Below are 22,834 nucleotides of genomic sequence, written 5' to 3' on the forward strand. Positions count from 1 at the left end.
AGTACAAACAATTTCCGAACTTTATTTATCAAATAAAGTTCAATTAACAAATTTACAAATAACAAATGTCATAAAACATCAAATCTGAATAAACAATACTTTGTGTTCTCATTGTATCATTTAACTAATTGGATATATAGTTTATTCAGGTAAAATCAATAAGCATATTTGAACAGATGAACAAGTATCATCACTCTTTATTAGTTTACTTCAATCTGATAGTATTTGCTTTGTTACATATCTATTTTTGTTGATTGTCATTCTTCATATTGTCACAGTATCATATGTCTTATCCTCATTATCGGCACCAACAGGTTGTATAACTAGTGGGGCATTGTTATTTCCTGTGTCATTCATGTCTGGGTTGAAGTAGGCCAGTAAGGTCTCAGTAAAGCACTGTCCAGTGAATGAGTAGATATGTGTGCATGCACTTGCATCATAAAATGATACCTGACCTTTGTCGTAATCCACATATATGCCAATTTTCTGTGGAAGAGTCTTTAGTGCCAAAAGCAATGATTCACGGTCACAGGCCCTGTACTCGGTGCCCCCCCTCAGACAAACTGCCCAGTAACCATCCTGTGGGCTCAGTGTCACCAAACCCTTCCTGTTGACAGATTTCCTGGCCACTCCCAAGTCCCATGCTGTTTTACCTGAGACTCCAACTTCCCAATAAGTCCTTCCCTTTGAGATGGGCTCTCTTGACAGGACGCATGGTGCCACGTCAAAACGTTCAGCATTGTTTGGAACTTTGCGTTCTACGTTGCCGTCGGTCACGCACTTCCTGTCTGCAGACACCACCAACCAGGGGTTTGCTGTGTCAGGGTCAAGGGTCATATCCACTGCAAGAAGTACATCAGACAACATCATAGAACGTTTTCTAAATAGTGGTTTATGTCATTTATAGTGTATCCACATGTTTTTGTTTTACCAAAGTAGTAGTTCAAAATGTACCAGAACTGTGTTGAATTGTAGACATATTTATACACAAGATTTTTAAAGTTTAAAATAAAGATTCAAGATGGTTCAAGTAAAGACACAAATTTGTTAAAGATTTTAGGTAAAAGAAATTAAATGAAAAGATTCAAGAAGGTTCAAAGATTCAAGAAAGGATTCAAGAATGTTTGAAGACTCAAGTAAAAATTCAAGATGACTTAAAATATTATGAAAATATTCACAGTGGTTCGAAGATTTAAAGTAAAGATTAAAGATAGCTCAAAGATAAAATAAAAAATAAAAAGATTCACGATTGTATAAAGGTAAAAGTAAAAATTCAAGATAGCTTAAAGATTCAAGAAAAGATTCAAGCTGGCTTGAGAAAAGATTTAGGATGGTTTGAAGATTAAAGTAAAGATTCAAGAAAAAATTCAAGATGGTTTGAAGATTAAAGTAAAGATTCATGATTGTTAAAAAATTTAAGAAAAGATTCATGATAATTCAAGGACTCAAGTAAGAATTCAAGATTGTTCAAATCTTTAAGCAAAAATGTGAGATTGTTTAAAGATTCAAGTAAATATGGTTTAAAAATTAAAGAATTTAAATGGTTCAGTGATACAAGAAGAGGATAGATTGTCCAAAAATTCAAGTAATGATTTAGTATGGCTCAAAGACTCAAATACAGTTTCAAGATTGTTCAAAGATTCAAGTAAAGATTCAATATTGTTTATAGCTTAAAAAAACAAAACAAACAAAAAAAAAAGTAAAACATTAAATGCATTAAACAAAACAAATGATAAAGTTAAAAAGACTATGCTTCAAAATGGTTTGAAGACCGAAGTAAAGATTCAAGATTGTTCAAGGATTTCAGTAAAGATTTGAAATTGTTTAAAGGTTCTAGAAAAAAAAATTTTTTTCAAAGATTCAAATAAAGACTCAAAATGGTTAAAAAATTAAGGATTTAAGATGGCTCAAAGACTCAAGATACAGACTCAAGTTGGCTCAAAGATTCAAGTAAAGATTCTTTAAATGCATTAAAAATATAATAAAATTAAAATAAATTCAATTCAATTCAATTCAATTAATAAAAAACGATTATGTTTAAAAAATGGTTTAAAGACCAAAGTAAAGATTCATGTTTGTTCAAGGATTTAAATAAAAATTCAAGATTGTTTAAAGATTCAGGAAAGACAAAAAAAGTGATAATTTTAAAAAAAATGGTTACTAAAAGTTTCAAGTAAGACTCAAGACTGTTCATAGATTTCAGTAATAATTAAAATTAAAATAAAATTATAAAAAATAAACAAACATATATATATATATATATATATATACATACATATATTAGATCTGTTATAGTAAAAGTCTTCAGAAGATTCATAGATCTTAAATATATTATTATACCTGCATACTGGGATATTGCTTCAAGTTCTGTGGAAAAAGAAATATATATATATCTTTTTTTTTCTATCACAAAAATATGTTACTTTCCTTTGCAATTAGAATAATAACATTTATTTACTGTTTTTAGCTGTCAAATAAGCAAAATAATAATAATAATAATAATAATAATAATAATAATAATAATAGTAACCTCTCTTAGTGACGGTGTATATTTGTGTTTTCAACAGTTCTTCTGCAGCATTCAGGGTTTCTCTGAGCACCTCCAGACCTTGATTGGTGTGCCCACTGACCTGAGACCAGCTTTTACACTGAGGCACCTCACTTGGTCTACGGAAAGCCTGGGAGGGTCATATATAAATATTACAATAAAAGTCATCATCCTGTGTCACAACTTTATGTATTTCAATTTACCTGAAAAAGAGTTACCTGTATAACGTAGAGGTGGTCTTCAGAGCGTGAGAGCTTTTCCAACTCAGAGTTTCTAGCATTAAGTTTAGCAATCTCCATCTCCAGTTCTTTAATAAGGCTCTGTACACGTTTCTCTTCAGTTTTCTGCATGTGTTTCATCTTTCTGAGCAGCTCAGACTGGCTCCTCTCAATAAACTGCTGCAGAGCAGTGAAAACTTCAACACTGTATGCCATCTCTGCTTCTGTGTTCTCCTAAAAGAGAAATAACAAATCAACATATCAAGGAAGGGCTTGTGTGAAATGCATTCATACTTTTACATCTTTTAGTGTAACATTTAATTTCAGTAAGACTATGGCTGATGTCACCTTAAAGAAAAAAAATTTGAACATACATTTTTGTGAATATAAAATGTATTTTTCAGGCTCTTACATTATTTAGTTTCATAGAGTGTCTGAGATCCTCAACTTTACTCCATCTCTCCATAATCATCCGCTTCAGGTCAGACTGTGTCTTTAATAACTGAGTCTATGACAAAGACAAAGAGAAAATATGAATGTGCTTACAATTCTGTCTCATGAAAATATAGACAGCATGAGACTGTAAAAAAAAAACAAATGCTGATTAAAAAAATCATATCTAAATGTGCTGTATTTTTTTTTTTTTACCGATTTATTTATGAGGCATGTTTGTCAAATTAAATACAAATCAACTGAAATGTAAAATCTTTGCATTTGAAATTTTGCATGTTTGTAGATTTTCATATAAAAAAATAACCAAAAACACAACAGGTAGTTTTCAGTAAAATAAGTACAAATGGGAGTCATAAAAGTAATAATTGGAAGAAATAAAAGTAAAAATATGTATTATTCCTATGTATTTTCTCCATAGAGAATTAGTAGTAGTAGTATTTCATTTATTTATTTATTTTAATAACATATAAATCTTTTTAGACAGACCAACCATGAACTGACAATAAGTAAAGACACATTTTGCATTATCATCAAGTCAGTGTTATTTATTTATTTATTTATTTATTTATTTATTTTAATCCTGTTAAATTTAGTTAAATCCTGAATTGCTGAATTCCCTGTGAATAACAAAACTGGCAAAGAGAGATCCAGCAAGTTGGAAATGGAAATTACCCCCAGCACTGATAGCCCACTTCCATAAAGATTTGCAAAGGATATTTATCTCACTGCATTATCAGTCTCCCTTATTATCTGTACATATTAGAATGTTTGACAATAATGTAAATAGAAATGCAATCATTCACTGGACAAGCAGCAAACCTTTCTCTCTGCCCATTCTCTCTCCACTGGTATTGTGTGATGTGAGTTGTGTTCTGTATTCATGCACAGCACACAAACAGCAGACTGGTCAAATCTGCAGTAAAGCTCCAAGGGTCTTTCGTGTATCCTGCAAATTCGCTTATCCATCCGCTGCGGCTGCACCAGTCTGTGTTTGGTGAATCTGGAGGTGTGGGAAGTCACATGAACCTCACAGTATGATGCCACACACACTAGGCATGATTTTACAGCAGGGGATGCATTCTCTAATGGGCACATGTCACATAAAATGTTATTTGATGCAACTGGACGCGACTCTGGTGGCCTCTGACCCCTCTGCTTATGGATTTGTTCAGCCATCTCACGAGCAAAAGAATTTTCACGGAGCTCTGGTGTTTCCTGGAAAATTGTGGAGCATTTAGGGCAATGGGAGGAGCCCGATGCTGTCCACTGTGCAAGGATGCATGACTGGCAAAACGTATGACCACATGGGAGGGACACGGGATGGGTGAAAACATCTAGACATACGGAGCACTGGAACAACTCCTTAGACAGAAGCGGGGTGGAAGATGACATCACTAGGGTGGATAAACAGGGAAGAAAACACAGTGACTTCATAAATAATTGGATGTATTTAGAAACCAGGACAAATAACAACTGGGTGGCAGATTTTGCTTGTGGCTGGTCCCATTAAATACAGCAAACACTGAAATAGCAATGACTAAAGCCACAGTTAATAGTGAAGCTATTTATTTCCTCATTGTAAACCCCTTTAAGTTGCACTCAGAAAGCACCCGGGAATCTATGATCTTCTTTAAGTTAGTAATGCATACACATGCCAACATTCTTAACCATTCCAAAATAAACATTTGGTTTGAAAGACTCATCCTGAGCTGCTGTAAATTTCATCCCCACGAGTACATCCCCAATTCCAGAAAAGTTGGGACTATTTGTGAAATTCCATAAAATTTTCATTCTCTTTAACTTTTATTTAATTGACTAAAGTACAAAGAAAATTTCCAGTGTTTTCAGTGGCCATCTTTTAATTTTATTTTGTAAATATAATCAAATTTTGATTTTCATGGCTGCAGCACACTCCAAAAAAGTGGCGACAGAGGCTAAATAAAAGTGAAAAATGTTATAGAATATCTCAATTAAACTGTTTTGAAACAGTTTACAGTAAGCAGGTGAAATGGAAATAGGTCAGGATATCATGCTTGGGTATAAAACATGCATTTTAGACTTTATAAGTGAAACTGGATCATGGCTCATCACTTTGTGGCAAAATTCATTACAAGAGTATCAAACAAATCAAAATCCAGAGAAATGTCAGTCTGTGTAGGGCAAAGTAAGACACCTCAGGTGAATGTGGATGACCTTTGAGCCCCCAGATGGCATTGCATAAGAAACCACCATGCTGCGGTGTTAAATATAGCCACATGGGCACAGGAGTACTTCAGAAAAAACGCTGTTACTTAACACATTCTGCAGCTGCATCATTAAACGTAACCTTAAATTTCTGTTACTCTAGCCATGAGGTACACTTAAACTGCCATGGGGTTCTCTGGGCCAGAGCTCATCTCAGATAGTCAAAAAACAATGGAAATGTGTGCTGTCCCTGGTGAAAAAAAACAGCATATGCTGGTAGGCATGTTTTGATGCTGGGATGCTGGATCAACCAGCAAACGACCAGCATAAACCAGCTAAGGACCAGCATAAACCAGCAAAGGACCAGCTTAAACCAGCACCAAAACATACCTAACCAGCATCCCAGCATCAAAACATGCCTACCAGCATATGCTGTTTTTTTCACCAGGGGTAGTCATGTATGTCCAAGCTTCTGCTTGGTTCTAGGAAAAATGTCCGTCAAGTTCTCAGTACCAAAGACCAAAGGGACCATCCAGACCTCCATCAGTAACAGATGCAAACGCAAACAACTGTTATGGTATGGGGGTGCAGCAGAGCAAACGGCATTGGTGACTGGAATATGTGCAAAGGTACCATTGAAATGGTGACACATATACTGCCATCAAGCTGATTTCTTTCATGGGAAGTCCATGATTATTAAATCAAGACAATGCCAGGTCTCATTCTGCATGTGCTACAACAGCGTTGTTTTGTAGACACAGACTGAATGTGTTAGACTGCCTGCCTGCAGTCCAGATCTGTCTTCTATTGAAAATGTATGACCCGCCATAAAAAAGGAAAATCACACAACAACAATCACAGACTGATGAGCATCTGGTGTTTTTTTATCAAGCTATTGGACAGCCATTTTGCTTGCAAAACTTGAAGTATTACTATCCTTAATTCCCAAGCAATTAAACACTGTAATTAAAAGGAAAGTTAATGTGTCACAGTGTTAAACATGCATCTGTGACCACTTTTTGTGCTACAGCCATGAAAATCAACATTTGTTTATATTTACAAAATAAAGTTAAAATTTGGCTAGTAAAAACAATTTGTACTTAAGTCAGTTACATAAAGGTTAAAGAGAATGAACAGAAAACATATTCTTGATTTTATGGCATTTCACGAAATGTCCCAACTTTTCTGGAATTAGAGTTGTACATCCACATTTACACATCAACAATGCCTCTGTGGCCCATCCAGTCATGATGAGGAAATAACAACATATAGGCATCATGGGACATGTCCCCACTACTTTGCAGAGGCTGAATTTGTCCACACTACTTTATGAAAGTTCACAGCAGTGATTTATAAGCTTCTTCAACTGTTAAGCAGGAATTTTTATTATGTCTGTGAGTTACAATGTGTGGTAATCCACTGCTGTAATTTAGTATTACATAAATTTCACAGCTGTGGTGACTTATGTTTAGTGATATATATATATGGGCAGACTGTTACCTGGAAACACAAATATTGGTACAATTATATTTAGTGTACTTCAAGTCTTAAATGTATATATTGTGCTTGCAGATAATATAATATTCATGGAGTAAAAGACCCCTTAAGTATACTTAAAGAGAATACACTTCACAAATATCTAATTACATATATATTTAAATATATAATACGTTTTTCAATAAAAATACATCAAAGTATATTTTAGTTTATCATATGTAAAAGCTTGTCCAAAATGGTAATTCAGTTTCAGTATATCCAATTAAGTGTCTGAAATCATGACATTTAGTCTGTGAATATACATATTTTTAATTGTATATTAAGCCCATAATAAGGACTCTTTTGCAAAGGATAATATTTGCACAAAGCATTGTATGAATACACTAAACAAACCACATCAATAAAAGCCTTTGAAACTGGTTCATGATGCGGGGGTGTGTTCCGTCTTTTGTTCATTTATGCACTTGCTAAAAAATAAAGGAAAATGTATCTGTGAAATCTGTGAACATCATGTGAATTCTGCTTTAATTAGGTGTTACACAGTTTCATCTTGCTGCCTTATCACTAAACATTCACCAAGAGGTCAAAGTCTAGTAACAGCAGGTGAGCACTATACTCAGCTAATATAGTACCCAAGAAATAATTTTCACTTGTTATTTTCATTATAGGTAAATATAGGTAAATCATGAGTAAAATACAATTTCTCAAGGATCCATGCCCTGTAATAAGCATTTATAACACAACTCTTACCTGTAAGAAAAGGTGTTTCAGTCAGGAAGCAGAAAATAATGTTTTCACCAGCAGCTGAATGACTATTGTAAGTGATTGTGAGGTTTAACCCCGCCTCTTTTGGCAGGGATGGGATCCTGCTCCGTCAAAACTGTTGAGTTAACCCTTTCAGTAACAATAAATTTAAAGGCTGTTGTAAATGCAAAAGCTGTGTAATGTCTTACATAAGCCCTACACCATACTAACACTTACTTCTTCCATATTCCTTTTTAAACCCTTTAAAAATAAAATGGAGTAAGGTTTTTCTGAGAAATATGTTTTATTTTGTAATTGTGCTTAGTGAATGGAAAAAATGGAAATTTGCCTTTTCAACAGGAAAAAGCAGAAAATAAACTAGGAAACATTCTGTACATTCTGTCATTTGATGTCAAGTATTGAATCATGACATGTATTGTAATGTACTGTATATCATAAAATTAGGTATTTGATGACCAGAGCTAATATAAAGACACCAGAAAGGTAGATTTGTTTAACTCAAACATATCTCTTATTCAATAACAGAACAATAGAAGAATCTGTCCTAGTCTCTGTCCATCACATTTTGAAGCACACAAGATATCAAACTAAATAACTCTTGTAATTGCATTATTCTCATTTGATGTTTCTGATAAGAATCCCATTGTAAAAATGTCCACTTTAGCATACTTTTTTGTACTTATAGTACATATTAAATAAATACTAGCCTATAATCTACTTTTAAAGGAAAGATATCTAAGAAAATTATTTAAATGTGAAATTAATACAGTGTTTCCAGAGGCTTAATCACAGGGTAGAATGTACAGTGAATACCACAGTCACCCACTCCATCCGTGTCACCTGAAGCAAGCCACACCCGCTCTCACTCACCTGAGTTCTAATCGTTATCACCTGGTTCCAATTAGCTCCACTGTTCACACCCGTATGATAGCTCCAGACCTCTCCTCGCTCCTTTGGTTCCAAAGACCGGCTACTCACCTGGATAACCCGAACTATTCACCCAACAAACTCTCTTCTTCCACTTTCATTGACAAGGACATTCAGAATAGCTTGCTCATTGCTCCATTTGACCATTCTCTTCATTTGCTCCAACTGTTCAACAAAACCCTGTTTGTTTGCAATTTACTACAGTCTCTGGTCTGCTCACTACGTTACCATGACAGAAGACCAGACCAACACCGAAATGAGCACCGGTTCACCTGTTTCACCCGACCCCATTATGGAATTAGTGAATGCCTTTAAGGCGGCTCTACAACCTACCCCAACGCCGCCGTCTGTCTCAGGAAGTCCCATGGCCTTGCCGACAACATTCTCCGGGGAAGTGGCTGAGTGTAGCGTTTTTTTTACTCCAAGTCTATATATACAGATGCAATCATCACTGTTCACCACCGAAGACGCCAAGGTCGCATTTCTCATCTCACTCCTGTCCAGTAAGGCCCTACAATGGGTGAAAGCTATCTGGAACAATAATAATGAAATAATCCATTCGTTTAAAATGATTTTCCGGTCATTTCTCTGAAGTTTTCTGCACAGGTACAGGTACACTTTCCACCTCCGATCAACTCTTCCGTCTCCGACAAGGCACTTCTTCGGTAAGGGATTACACCATTCAGTTCCGCATGCTGGTGGCGGCTAGTGGTTGGAATGAGACGGCACTCCTCAGTGCATACCGACAGGGACTGAATCCGGAGACTCACTCTGCGATGGCTTTGTATGATGACTCCATCAGACTCAAATCATTTCTACAACGTACCACCAGGGTTTCTCAACGACTAGCCGCTTGCCAGCCATCTGTAACCGCTCCTCAGTCTGCCACCGTGGCTACCTGTTCTTCAGTACCAGAACCCATGCAAGTTGACACCACTCGTCTCTCACGCATTGAAAGGAATCGTAGAATTTCATTAGGACCTTGTTTGTATTGTGGACATCCGGACCATTTCATTTGCAACTGCCCCACCAGACCTCCACACCCCGTGGTGAGTACCATTCAATTTAGAGTTGAAATAACCTCCCTTACGCAACTTCCAGTGACTCTCCACACTCCTAAAACTTCTGTGTCTGTTTCTGCTTTGGTTAATTCAGGTTCCTCTGGCAACATCATATCGCAAGAATGCTTAGATTCACTCCAACTCACTCGTCAACATCACAGTCATACACTCTCCGTCAAGACAATACAGGGAAAACCACTGGGGTGTGGTAAAGTACGATACTCCTCACCATCCATCATACTACAAGTTAGTTCTATATTTTACAAGGAGGAATTACAGTTTCTGGTACTGGAGGGGTCCACCGTCAGCATCATCCTGGGATGCCCATGGCTAAGTCAGCACAATCCGGATCTCCACTGGGATCCCTGTGACGTCATTCGTTGGAGTGACCAATGTTACGACCAATGTCTCCAAGACTTACCACTTCCGAACACTCCATCTGTACCACTAGTGTCCACCCACGTCGAAAGTCCCGAACCTGAGTTTTCCCCCGAGATCCCAGAGGAGTATGTGGCGTTCCAGGATGTATTCAGCAAGTAGGCAGCCACCGCCCCCCCCTCCATCGGCCATGGGACTGTGCCATCGAACTGCTGCCTGGAGCTCAACTCCCCAAAGGTAAAATTTACCCACTGTCCATCCCGGAGTGCCAGGCGATGGAGGAATACACCTTCATCAAGGATTCATACGACCATCTACCTCACCAGCCGCTTCGAGCATCTTTCTTTGTGGGCAAGAAGGATGGAGTTCTTCGGCTGTGTATCGACTACCGCCAACTTAACTCACAGATCCAACAACAACCTTACCCACTTCCCCTGGTCCCCGCAGCACTCGAGGAACTCCGAGGGGCTAAGATCTTCTCGAAATTGGACCTGTGGAGTGCAATTAACCTCATTTGCATCCGTGAAGGAGATGAATGGAAGACAGCATTTATCACCCCACCGGCCACTACGAATATCGGGTCATGCCGTACGGTCACTCCATCAGTCAGCATGTCCAGCAGGTCCTACTCAAACTCTGAGAACACCAGCTTTTCCTTAAACTAGAGAAGTGTGAGTTCCATCAGCCCTCGGTACAGAACCTCGTATATGTAAAAAGTGCAGAGGGAGTACAGATGGCCCGTTCCAGGCACAGTGAAGGAGCTACAACGCTTTCTGGGATTTGCAAACTTCTGTCGTCGGTTCATCAGGAACTACAGCATTATCACGGCCCCATTGACCTTCCTCCTGCAGGGTAAGCCTAAACATCTCACCTGGAACGCCCGCCGCCCACAAAGCTTTCCACCAGCTAAAGAACATCTGCTGCACTGCTCCCCTATTATGCCATTCGAATCCCGAGCACCCTTTCGTGCTGGAGTTGGATGCCTCCACCACTGGAATCGGAGCGGTGTTGTCCCAAGCGGCTGGTGAGCCTCCTCTCCTCCATCCCTGTGCCTATCACTCTCTTAAGCTGACTCTGGCGGAGCAAAACTACAATGTAGGAAATCAGGAACTACTGGCCATCAAGTTGGCTCTGGAGGAGTGGTGTCATTGGTTAGAGGGAGCCTCTCATCAGTTCACCATTATAACCGACCACAAGAATCTACAATACCTATGGGAAGCCAAACGTTTAAACCTCTGACAGGCCCGATGGGCACTATTCTTCACCAGGTTTAACTTCAAGATCACATACCGACCAGGAACAAAAAATGTCAAGGCTGATGCTCTCTCCCATCTGTACTCCACCGACACACCCCTGGAACCAGAGACAATGTCTTCCGTAATTATGGTTCGCCAGAGGAGATTGTGTCGGACCGGGGACCTCAATTCATCTCGCATGTCTGGAAAGCTTTCTTTAAATTACTTGGTGTATCCGTTAATCTGTCATTTGATTATCATCCACAGACAAACGGCCAGACTGAGAGGAAAATTCAAGAGCTCGGACGTTACCTCCGGTCATACTGCCACGAAGGTCAACACAGCTGGAGCGTAGGCCGAGTACGCACAGAATTCCCTTCGCCAAGACACCACCAGCTTAACGCCTTTCCAGTGCATACTCGGTTATCAGCCCCTGCGGTTTCCCTGGACGGAGGAACCCTCAAATGTTCCAGCTGTCGACCACTGGTTCAGAGCCAGCGAGAGAGTGTGGGACTCAGCTCACCATCATCTCCAGAGGGCCATCAACCGTCACAAGAGGTTTGCGGATGCTCATAGGAGGGAGAATCCGCAGTACCAACCCGGAGATCAAGTCTGGCTCTCCACCCGTGACCTGCGTCTGCGACTGCCCTGCCGCAAGCTGAGTCCCCGCTATATTGGTTCGTTCAAGATCCTGAGACAGATAAATGAAGTGACATACCAGCTCCAGCTCCCACCCAGGTACCGTATTCACCCCACTTTCCACTTATCACTCCTCAAACCATGTTTTCCTTCTGCCACAGAAACCACCGGAGCTGGAGCTGAACCCCCTCCTCCCAATGTCCTGGAACAACCTTCAATCTACACAGTCAACGAAATCTTGGATTCATGATGCAGAGGGGGTCGGCTAGAATATCTCATCAACTGGGAGGGGTACGGACCTGAGGAACGCTCTTGGATCGCCAGAGAGGACGTCCTTGACCCTGCCCTGCTCCAAGAGTTCCACCAGAACCATCCCAACTGCCCGGCCCCTCGCAGTCATGGCCGCCCTCGGCGTCGTGTTAGGGCGTCAGGAGCCGCCCCTAGAGGAGGGGGTAATGTCAGGCATTCACCATAGTCAACCACTCCAGCCGTGTCACCTGAAGCAAGCCACACCCGCTCTCACTCACCTGAGTTCTAATCGTTATCACCTGGTTCCAATTAGCTCCACCCTTTATAAGCCTCACGCCACCATTGCTTCACTGTCTGGTCTACCGTTCACACCCGTATGATAGCTCCAGACCTCTCCTCGCTCCTTTGGATCCAAAGACTAGCTACTCACCTGGATAACTCGAACTATTCACCCAATGAACTCTCTTCATCCACTTTCATTGACAAGGACATTCAGAATAGCTTGCTCATTGCTCCATTTGACCATTCTCTTCATTTGCTCCAACTGTTCAATAAAACCCTGTTTGTTTGCAGTTTACTACAGTCTCTGGTCTGCTCACTACGTTACCATGACATATTATAATTACTTCTGTTGTATTAAAAATATAGCTAATGTTTACTGCCAAATGTGATAAGCATTTATGGTAACTAAAATATACTTTCATTATATAATTTCTATTTGCTTCTAAGCAAGGGTACCATGACAGTTCTTGTACTATATCAAACCCTAATTGGCATACAAAAGCTGTAGAGTGAGATCAGTAGCAGTGTAGAAAAAAATGATTGATTTTAAATGACTGAACTTGCTTAGTATGAATACTTTCTGATTTATTGATTGAAAAAAATTGCAAGTGTAATCCATGATCAAACAGATTATCAGGGCAGAAAGGCTATTTTCATCCACAACATGTCCCAGATGGGAACAATGATGTTGAGCATGATGTTTTATGTGGATTAGAGAGGCAGTTGATGCTCTGCAGCCACATAAGTAAGAGCTCTCAAAGGAAATGAGCACAGATTAACATGTTCATCAATGAGGAGAATTTATTTATTTATTTATTTTAATAGTAGCATACTCGAAATAACGGCAAAGGCATGGTTTATATGGCTGTTGAATTTATGGAGAAACCTTCTATAACTGCATAACAGATGTGATGGGGAGGGGGAGAGAGATTAGTGGTGCTTTAATGATTTGAAAGCACTTGAGCTTAAAGCTGATGGGGAGGGGGTTAAACCACCAGCACCACACTTATCACCAATATACACACTTCAGCATGTCTGGCTGAGGGCTACTGGGAAAACAAACCCGGGCATCGTCTTAATGTTAACTTAGGAAGGTATTTCCCAACCAAGATATTTATTTATCAGGTACGTTGAAATTTTATTATTGATTTTTCTATAGGCTACAGATGCATGCTTTCATTTTATATCGCACTTTAGCAGACCTTAACAGGACACACATCAGCAGTAGACACATTATCAGGGCAAATTGTTTCATTTTTTGTAAAATATCGTTACCATCGTAACCTGTTGCTGAAAATGAGCGCGAATGACGCGCGCATTCCTGTGGATGATGCAGTGCGCGCACACGTCCACATCAATCACAATTATTATTAACTTTTATTTGGTAGCGATATGTATTTCATGTAGTTGTCAGAAATGTAGATAAATTTGCAGTTGATAGCCTATGTAAATATTACAATGGAGCTGAAAGAAAAGTGTAGGCTATAGCAGTGGGGAAACATAATCTGCGTGAAAAGAAATAGCGTAAATAATCATGGACAAAAGGACCCAAGGTACAGTGGTTTGTCACCCAAGTACTTTTATTATAGATGTATTTAGTTACATTTAAGTCAATATAAATTACAAGACGGTAAAATGCAATGTTAGTTTACAAATGAATCGTGATTGGTGTCTGCTTTGCAGATATAGCGTACTTCATTACAAATCCATTCCTTCACGATTTTGGAAAACAATTAATTGCACTTGCTAATATCCCAAACAATATTTTTTTTGTTAGAATTTTTACCCAAAGTTGGTCCTTTTTAGCCTTAAGAACACGTGTTCTTATTATCCAATAGAATATTGTTTAATCACCTTAAGCAAAATTGAAAATCATTTTCATTAGTTACATGAATCTGCTTAAATCTGAAATTAAAACTAGACATTGCATAAGGAACTCATGCACAAAGCATGTAATGATAAACAGGTATTTCATGTAATGATAAACAGGTATTTCATGTAATGATAAACAGGTATTTAAGTACTAAGGTGTTGTTTCTTTTCATTCACTTTTTATTCAGACCTGAACGAAGTGTTAATGAATGAACGAGGCGATCAATGCAGGAAAGAAAGCTATAATTTCTCAAAGAGTTGCCTTGTTTATCCGAGAGCTTTGGTTTTGTTTTTCCCCCATAATCCTGTTAAGCATGGGAGAGAGAAAGAGAGAGAGACATAGACCAGCAGAGATGGGGGTGGATGGATGGTATGGCAGAAGAGGGTAAATACATCATGGATTAGAATCAGCCATGTTTATGTTCTGGCTTTAGGGAATGTACAAGCACATATGCATTTGTATTATAAATATAGATAAATTATGATTTCATAATGTATTAAATTATGTGAACCAAATTCTCAGCTCTGAATGTGTAAATAGACTGTATAGAATTTATAGACTTCAATGTACAATACAGAACTAGACGTAACAGTATAAGATCATTTGAGCTGCTTTTAGCACTGACTCTTGTGCTGTCATGTTTCCAAGGAAACACAGTTTCTCTTTGCCAATTAAAAAAAAAATGTGACCATGATCACATTCTGTGCCAAGAATAAATATTATTGTTCAGATAAATATAGATAAAACATAAATATTTATTGTTTTCACTAGAGCTGTTACTCCTACATTTAGTCACCCTCATGTCAGCATCAAGAATGACATCATGGAGTTTTTTTTTTTACCGTTACCTTTATGATAAAGACATTTCTTACTCAGACACTCAATTTTAGGCAGTTTTTCCGAGATTTACTGAACTCTTTTTGTGTTGTTATTTTTAGGCTGTGCACTGGATTCTTGACAGACAGCTGGTATGAGGTTTGTGAATATGGGTGGTCGTGTTCGGCGGACTGCTGAACCAGCAGAGCCAGAACCTGAACCTGAACCAGAACCTGAACCACAACCAAAACCAGAACATGAGCACCATCCTGCTCACCCAACTCATCATGACTATGAAAACATGAAGAACAAGTTCATGAATGAGCTGGAACATCTTTCATGTAAGTATCTACATTTAGTCATATATTAACATAAAAAAGTAAGACTGAAAAAAATCTATCTAAACTATAGTGTGGGGGAAAAGCATAGCTTTTAGCAAAAGCTAACAGAGTAGATGTAGATCAGACAATTTATTGCATTAAAAAATAATTCTATTAAGTTCAAGTCACTGCACTTAATTTCAATGAAATACAGAATACACTGATTTTGCTCTGATTGTGTAATCACACAGGACACAAAATCATTATTCATTTTCATTATTCTGAGTCATTATCTGCATTTGATAAGAAGTCAGATTACATAAATAGAGCACTTTGATTTATAGTTTTTGCTCTGCTTTACAGATGATGATAATTTCAAATTAAAAGTGCATTGAGCTGATGTGATATGACGTTAAGCGAGGATTGTCCTGTGTCATTTCTGTCCTATACCTGTTTCCATGGAGACTGACCATCTTTTTGTTCTCTATAGTGCCGATGTGGGCTGTAGGAGCCATCGTGGTGGTGGTTCTCGCCCTTGTGGCTTGTTTTACATATTGCATGTTCAAGAAATGCTTTGGCAAGAAGAAGAAATCCAAGAAAGCTAGAGAGAGGAAGAGAGCAGGACGAAGAAAACTAGAAGGAACTGAAGGAGAGGGTGAAGGAGAACAAAAGGTACAAGAACAAATACACAAATACAACCTCAATTGTGATCGTGGACCACAAAACTAGTCATAAGGGTCAATTATTTGAAATTGAGAAGTTTACATTATCTAAAAAACGGAATGAATAAGCTTTCCATTGGCGTATGGGACAATATTTGGTTGAGATACAACTATATAGGGTGAAAAAAAAATCAACATATTGAGAAAATGACCTTTAAAGTTGTCCAAATAAAGTTGTTAGCAAACTAATCAAAAATTAAGTTTTACTATATTTAAATTTACAAAATATCTTCATGGGTCATGATCTTTACTTAATATCCTAATGATTTTTGGCATTAAAAAAAAATCTATCTTTTTAACTCTTCGATGTATTGTTGGCTATTGCTACAAATATGCCTGTGCTACTTATGACTGGTTTTGTGGTCCAGGGTCACAATTTTGAAGTTTATTATTTTTTTGCATCATGGTTTTTTATTTAAAAAAGTAACACTTTTCAGTAAGGTTCCCTAGTTAACATTAGTTAATGCATGAACTAACATTACCTAACAATGGTTAATAACAATTATGTTAATATGTTAATTAATTAACACTAAGATGTACTGCTTTAGCAGTATTTTTCACTGCTAGTTCATGTTAACTAATGTATAATGTATATAAAAATTATAAATAAAAATACCCGTATAGCTAGATTTAAGAGTTTTTAAGCTAAAACTCATCATAATGTCCTTTGTTATTTAAAATTTATGTACATATTTCAGGGGCACACTGTATAAAATATGACTATTCATATCTGCAGGATGAAGGAGAAAAAAAGGAGGGAGAAGTGCAAAAAGAAGAGCAGGAACATCTTGGAAAACTGGAATTTTCTTTGGATTACAACTTCACAGATGCTCAGGTGCCTGATGTATTAAAATGTACCATAACAGGTAACTAGTTGATTTGTAATAATGTCATTGTAACAACAAAATGAAATAAAAAATGTCTAATTTTGTGTCAACAGCTGATAGTTGGAGTTCTTCAGGCTCAAGATCTTGCCGCTATGGATATTGGCGGTACATCCGACCCATATGTAAAAGTTTACCTGCTTCCAGACAAGAAGAAGAAGTTTGAAACCAAAGTCCAGCGCAAAAACCTGTGCCCTGTGTTCAACGAGACCTTTATCTTTAAGGTTTTTAAATGTTTTTTGTTTGTTTATGAAGTACAAAGTCAGGTTCAGATTTATGTACACGATGAGTTAGGTATGTGTTCCAGTGAACATGTTTGTATAACATTTAGTTTTGTCTTTTGAGTGTTCTCATGTCTGTTTAGTTGCGCCTGTAGTTTGTTTGTCCATTTCTCTCTCTCTCTCAGGTTTTGTGTCAGGGTTTTGTCTTCTTGTGTGGCATCCTAAGTTCCCAGAAATCCCTGCTCCCCTACACTGGTTTTGTCATTCATTTTTTGATTGACAGCTATTCAGGTATCACTGAGGTTATAAACGCTTTTGAAGGAATAGTTCACTTAAATTAACACTCCATTTTTTTTGGAAAATAGGCTCATTTTCCAACTCCCTTAGAGTTAAGCAATTGAGTTTTACCATTTTCGAATCCATTCAGCTGATCTCTGGGTCTGGCAGTAGCACTTTTAGCATAGCTTAGCAAAGATCATTGAATCTGATTAGACTGTTAGCATCTCGCTCAAAAATGATCAAAGAGTTTTAAGATTTTTCCTATTTAAAATTTGACTCTTCTGTAGTTACATTGTGTACTAAGACCAACAGAAAATGGAAAGTTGCGAATTTCGAGGTTGATATGGCTAGGAAGTATACTCTCATTCCAGTGTAATAATCAAGGAACTTTACTGCCGTATTGTGGGTGCAGCAGGCACAATGATATTACGCAGTGCCTGAAAATAGGCTAACGTCCATCAACATAACCAGCCTCACAACATGCTTGCACAGGGAGAATATTTTCAGGCGCTGCGTAATATCATTGCGCCTGCTGCACCCACGAAACAGCAGCAAAGTTCCTTGATTATTACCCCCGAAATGAGAGTATAGTTCCTAGCCATATCGGCCTAGAAAATCGTAATTTTTCATTTTTCATCCGTCTTAGTACACAATGTACCTACAGAATCAAGTTTTAAAGTTTTAAAGTCAAGTTTTAAATAGGAAAAATATAGAAACTCTTGTGTCATTTCTGAGTGAGTGCTAACGGTCTAATCTGATTCAATGATCTATGCTAAGCTATGCTAAAAGTGCTACCGCCAGACCCGGAGATCAGCTGAATTGATTCGAAAACGGAAAAACTTAACTGTTTAACTCTAGGGGAGTTGGAAAAAGTGGTGTTCCTTTAAAAATGAACAAATATTTTCATATTTATTATATGATTATTCATAATCATGTTGTTCCAAAACCACACAAAGGAAAGAATGTTCATGCTGCCATTTCCATACAGCAACAGTTCATGCTGCCTTTTTATGGAAAATACCTGCATAAACATTTGCAATTTTGGTGCCTAAAATGGCAAAATTTAAATTTTTAGATGAATTATTCCTTTAATTACCTGTGTCAGGAAGCATTTGTGTCTTTTTGGGCTTGTCTGCATTTCAGAAAAAGTTTATTAATACATATTAACAATGGAAAACTACTTTACACAAAATGCAGATACACTGATTTGTGCTTATTTGTTTCACATGTTTTTTGTTCCTGTCTCTCCTTTCTTCATGCATTATAGATTCCCTACGCTGAACTGGGTGGCAAAACTCTGGTCCTGCAGGTGTTTGATTTTGATCGGTTTGGTAAACATGATGTGATTGGCCAGATAAAGATTCCCATGAACTGCGTGGATCTCGGCCAACCGCTACATGAATGGAGGGACCTTGAAAATGGAGAAAAGGAGGAGGTTCATTTTATTTTCTGTCAATATTTGTATTTATTTTGCATGATTGGCTTCTCAGCTATGCCATCATTTATCCCTGGATTTTTAAACTGTATATTCTAAATTTGTTTCCATGATTGTTCTTTCTTTCTCTTCAACAGGAGAAACTTGGAGACATTTGTATTTCTCTGCGTTATGTGCCCACTGCTGGTAAACTCACTGTCAACATAATGGAGGCCAAAAATCTCAAAAAGATGGATGTCGGTGGTTTATCAGGTACAATTCAAAATTTAATTTGCAGCATTTCATAGTTTTAATTACAATTTTTTTTTTTTAAATAAAATATGGATAATACAGCTAGTTAATGAGCAGGTGTGTTTGAACTGACTGAATAATAAATTACATTTATTTACATTTGGTTAAATGCTTTCTTGTAATTTTTTTGGTAACATTTTATGTCCTTGTTACAGATTTTACATGTACTTACTATTATAATAACAGTAAATTATGCATAATTACATGCAAGTATCTCTAAGCCAAAGCCAAACCCTAACCATATAGTAAGTACTTGTAGTTAATTCAGGGCTCGACATTAAGCCTTGACATGTGCTTGTCCTTCGGACAAGAAAATCAGAATCAGAATCAGAAAGAGCTTTTATTGCCAAGTATGCTTGCGAATTTGTTTTAGTGTCATTAGCTTCCAGTACTCAGAGACAGCAACAACATATAGACAATAAACATAAGATGAGAATAAAATACACATATGTAAATATAAATAGACAAAAATTAGAAAAATAAATTGAGAAATAAATAAATATGTGATATGTACAGTTGTGCTATAGATGACAGAATAGAATAGAATAGAATAGAATAGAATAGAATAGAATAGAATAGAAAGAGGTAGAGATGCAGGGATGTGCTAGGATGGGGGTGGTAACTAATAAATAAAAAGTTATTGCACATTATATTGCACAATGGGGGAAACATTTAACTGTTCATAAGGAGAATTGCCTAGGGGGAAAAACTGTTCTTGTGCCTGGTTGTCCTGGTGTTTGGGGCTCTGTAGATGGTAAAAGTTCAAAGAGATGATGACTTGGATGTGAGGGATCCAGAGTGATTTTCTGAGCTCTTTTCCTCACTCTGGATGAATACAGTTCTTGAAAGGTGAGCAGGGGAACACCAGTAATCCTCTCGGCAGTCTGAACTATTCACTGTAATCTTCTGATGTCTGATTTTGTAGCTGAGCCAAACCAGACAGTTATTGAACTTATAGAACTGTTTTAGCAGCTCCTGTGGTAGGCTGAACTTTCTTAGCTGGCGAAGAAAGTACAGCCTTTGTTGGGCCTTTTTTTACAATGGAGTTGATGGAACTTCAATGTCTCCACTGTAGCCACAGTGCTGTCCATGATGCTAAGAGGGGTGAGTGCAGGGGGTTTCCCCTGAAGTCTATGATCATCTCCACTGTTTTGAGCATCATCAGTCATTCAAAAAGCCCTTTTTTTTGGCAGAAATGTAATCCATTCTGAAGCAATAGTCTCATCACTGCTCTATGAAGTCTTACTGTAATCAGCATATTTGTGATATTTGCCTTAAATTGATTTCTAGGACACTTTTTAACTTTATGAAGGGCAATATTTTCCTAACCTTACTAAATATATGTGTCATCATATACGTCAAATTAAATTTTATAAATCCATTCATTTAGAATAATTAGACTCTGTATGATTGTTACCATGAAATCAGTATCAACAAACTCCATCTTTCCACTGCAGAGGAAACACTGAATGTGCATTGAAAGTGCCATTAAGATGTATTTACTTAGACTGTTTAATGAAGATGAGAGATTCCATAAATGCATTTACACAGTAAAATTGCAAATGCATGAATAATGATAAAAATGTATGTTTTACTTTTTTTAAACATAAATCTGAAATGTTCGAAAAATGCAGTGATACTTTTAAATATGAAACCAAACCACCAGTAGGTGGCGTCAAGTCACTGTCTTAATGAGTTGAGTCATTGATTCAACCAATTTGCTCAAAGGGCTAGTTCATTTAATAAATAAAGCAAGTGACTTTTTGAATGGTTCACTGAATCATCGACTCGATTCATTCAAAATTGCTGTGCTGCTCTGAGATGCGTGACTGTCCTGCTGTGGCTTTGCTTGGAACTATTTTCATTAGCAAAAACGGCCAATAATGTGTCTAAAATGTAAGTCAGTTAATATTAACTACTTGTTTATTGAACTACTGTTGTAACAATCAATGCCACGTTTGCAGTCGTGCTGTTGCTTGGTTGAGTGTTGTATATGTAATATACAATATTTATCTTTTTTTTTCCACCACAGTATGTTTTCTCATGTTTGTTTCTTTGTGTGTGCTGTTGCGCCTATTAGTTTAGATTTTTCCGTGAGTCAGATAGACATGAGCCCCAACTGACGCAACCTTGATACTGTCCATTATCAGTCACTGTTTACACCGAAAGTAATAAAATCAGAATCATTCGCACCAAAGTTTCGGTGCTGCCCTAGTTATTGTTTGTTACTGATGTTTTAATCTGGACAAGCGGACAAGCGTTATTGTCGAGTCCTGTAATTAATATTACTCAGTACTTAAATGTATAATTACACTGTAACAAGGACACTATAAAATAAAGTGTAACCATTTTTTTCCACTTTAATTTTATTTAAAACACATTGACAATGATCCTACTTCATGTGTCAGATCCGTATGTGAAGATTGTGTTACAGCATAATGGAAAGCGTCTGAAGAAGAAGAAAACTACAGTTAAAAAGAACACATTGAACCCATACTTCAATGAGAGCTTCAGCTTTGAGGTCCCATTTGAACAGATTCAGGTGATTTACGATCATTCTTCCATCTGATATAGCCTATATTGTGTTTATTTTTATACATGTATATATTTGAATCCGAAATGGAATGAAATCATATTCTAAAGTCCAAACCCACTATATCCTAACACAGAAAGTCCAGCTCCTCATTACTGTGTATGACTACGACAAGCTGGGAAGCAACGACCCTATTGGCAAAACCTTTATTGGCTATGGTGCCACAGGTGTCGGCTTACGCCATTGGTCAGACATGCTGGCCAATCCCAGACGTCCAGTGGCCCAGTGGCACACGCTTCAACCGGAGGAAGAGATAGAAGCTGCTCTGAAAGCGCCACATCGCTAAACATCGTCATGGTAACAAGTGGGTAATATACCTAGAGTATACAGTCACATCCAGGGCAACAATGAATCATCCACCTACTGAGCAACTTAGTGAAAGGCACTGATAGACACTGCATGCATCAGCTTGCTAGCATGACCAGTGAACTTTACAGTTTATGTTTCGTGGAAGCTTATAGTTTCACGCTTAATGTTTTCTCTCCCAAGGTTGTTTTGTGTTACGTGAAGATTGTCATGATTTGTTATGAGTTGTATTACTAAATGCATGTTTTTATGTTTGGAGTAGATGTGTTTCCTTTATGGTAGCTGTCACTCTGCATGGTTTTGTAAGTTGTTTTTTGTGTTGATGAATTGTTGCTAATTTTGGTGAGAGTTAAACAAGTACAGACAGTAGTCACTCATTTTTGGCAAATATAAAACGAGATAAAAATTAAAATCTTCTCTTTCGCGTTTAATTAATAGCTATGCAAATGACAACAGGTAAAAAAGTTATATTTATATAAGCAGATTGCTATTGTCAAAAAACGTACAATTTATTAAGTTCTACTTTTGTATTCCCAATGCTTAAGTCACTTTGTGTTTGAAGATGCAAATCAAATTAAACAGATGTAACATTTGTTTCTTGTGTATGCTCTATTTAATTTTAATGTGGTTATGTGGGACTGTCTTTCTAAAGTCAAAG

The 22,834-nt window shown here is 37.4% G+C and overlaps 2 protein-coding genes across 2 annotated transcripts; one reads left to right on the top strand and one right to left on the bottom strand.

Moving 5' to 3' along the window:
* Nucleotides 1-78: 78 nt before the first annotated feature.
* btr33 (bloodthirsty-related gene family, member 33) lies at nucleotides 79-7,836 on the bottom strand. Its single transcript, XM_051097720.1, has 7 exons — nucleotides 7,651-7,836; nucleotides 4,039-4,613; nucleotides 3,179-3,274; nucleotides 2,767-3,000; nucleotides 2,531-2,678; nucleotides 2,341-2,367; nucleotides 79-842 (listed from the first exon to the last, which is right to left on the bottom strand). Exons 2-7 carry the CDS (start codon nucleotides 4,609-4,611, stop codon nucleotides 265-267), a joined length of 1,656 nt encoding a protein of 551 aa, XP_050953677.1. The 5' UTR covers nucleotides 4,612-4,613; nucleotides 7,651-7,836; the 3' UTR covers nucleotides 79-264.
* Nucleotides 7,837-13,414: 5,578 nt separating this feature from the next.
* On the top strand, nucleotides 13,415-22,769 carry syt5b (synaptotagmin Vb). The gene is made up of 9 exons (XM_051098004.1): nucleotides 13,415-13,561; nucleotides 15,248-15,466; nucleotides 15,936-16,117; nucleotides 16,904-17,002; nucleotides 17,108-17,275; nucleotides 18,819-18,986; nucleotides 19,124-19,238; nucleotides 21,686-21,819; nucleotides 21,947-22,769. The coding sequence occupies exons 2-9, from the start codon at nucleotides 15,280-15,282 to the stop codon at nucleotides 22,154-22,156; spliced, it is 1,263 nt and encodes a 420-aa protein (XP_050953961.1). The 5' UTR covers nucleotides 13,415-13,561; nucleotides 15,248-15,279; the 3' UTR covers nucleotides 22,157-22,769.
* The last annotated feature ends 65 nt before the right edge of the window (nucleotides 22,770-22,834 follow it).

The sequence above is a fragment of the Labeo rohita genome, chromosome 24, assembly GCF_022985175.1.
Source record: "Labeo rohita strain BAU-BD-2019 chromosome 24, IGBB_LRoh.1.0, whole genome shotgun sequence".
Taxonomy (NCBI): Eukaryota; Metazoa; Chordata; class Actinopteri; order Cypriniformes; family Cyprinidae; genus Labeo; species Labeo rohita.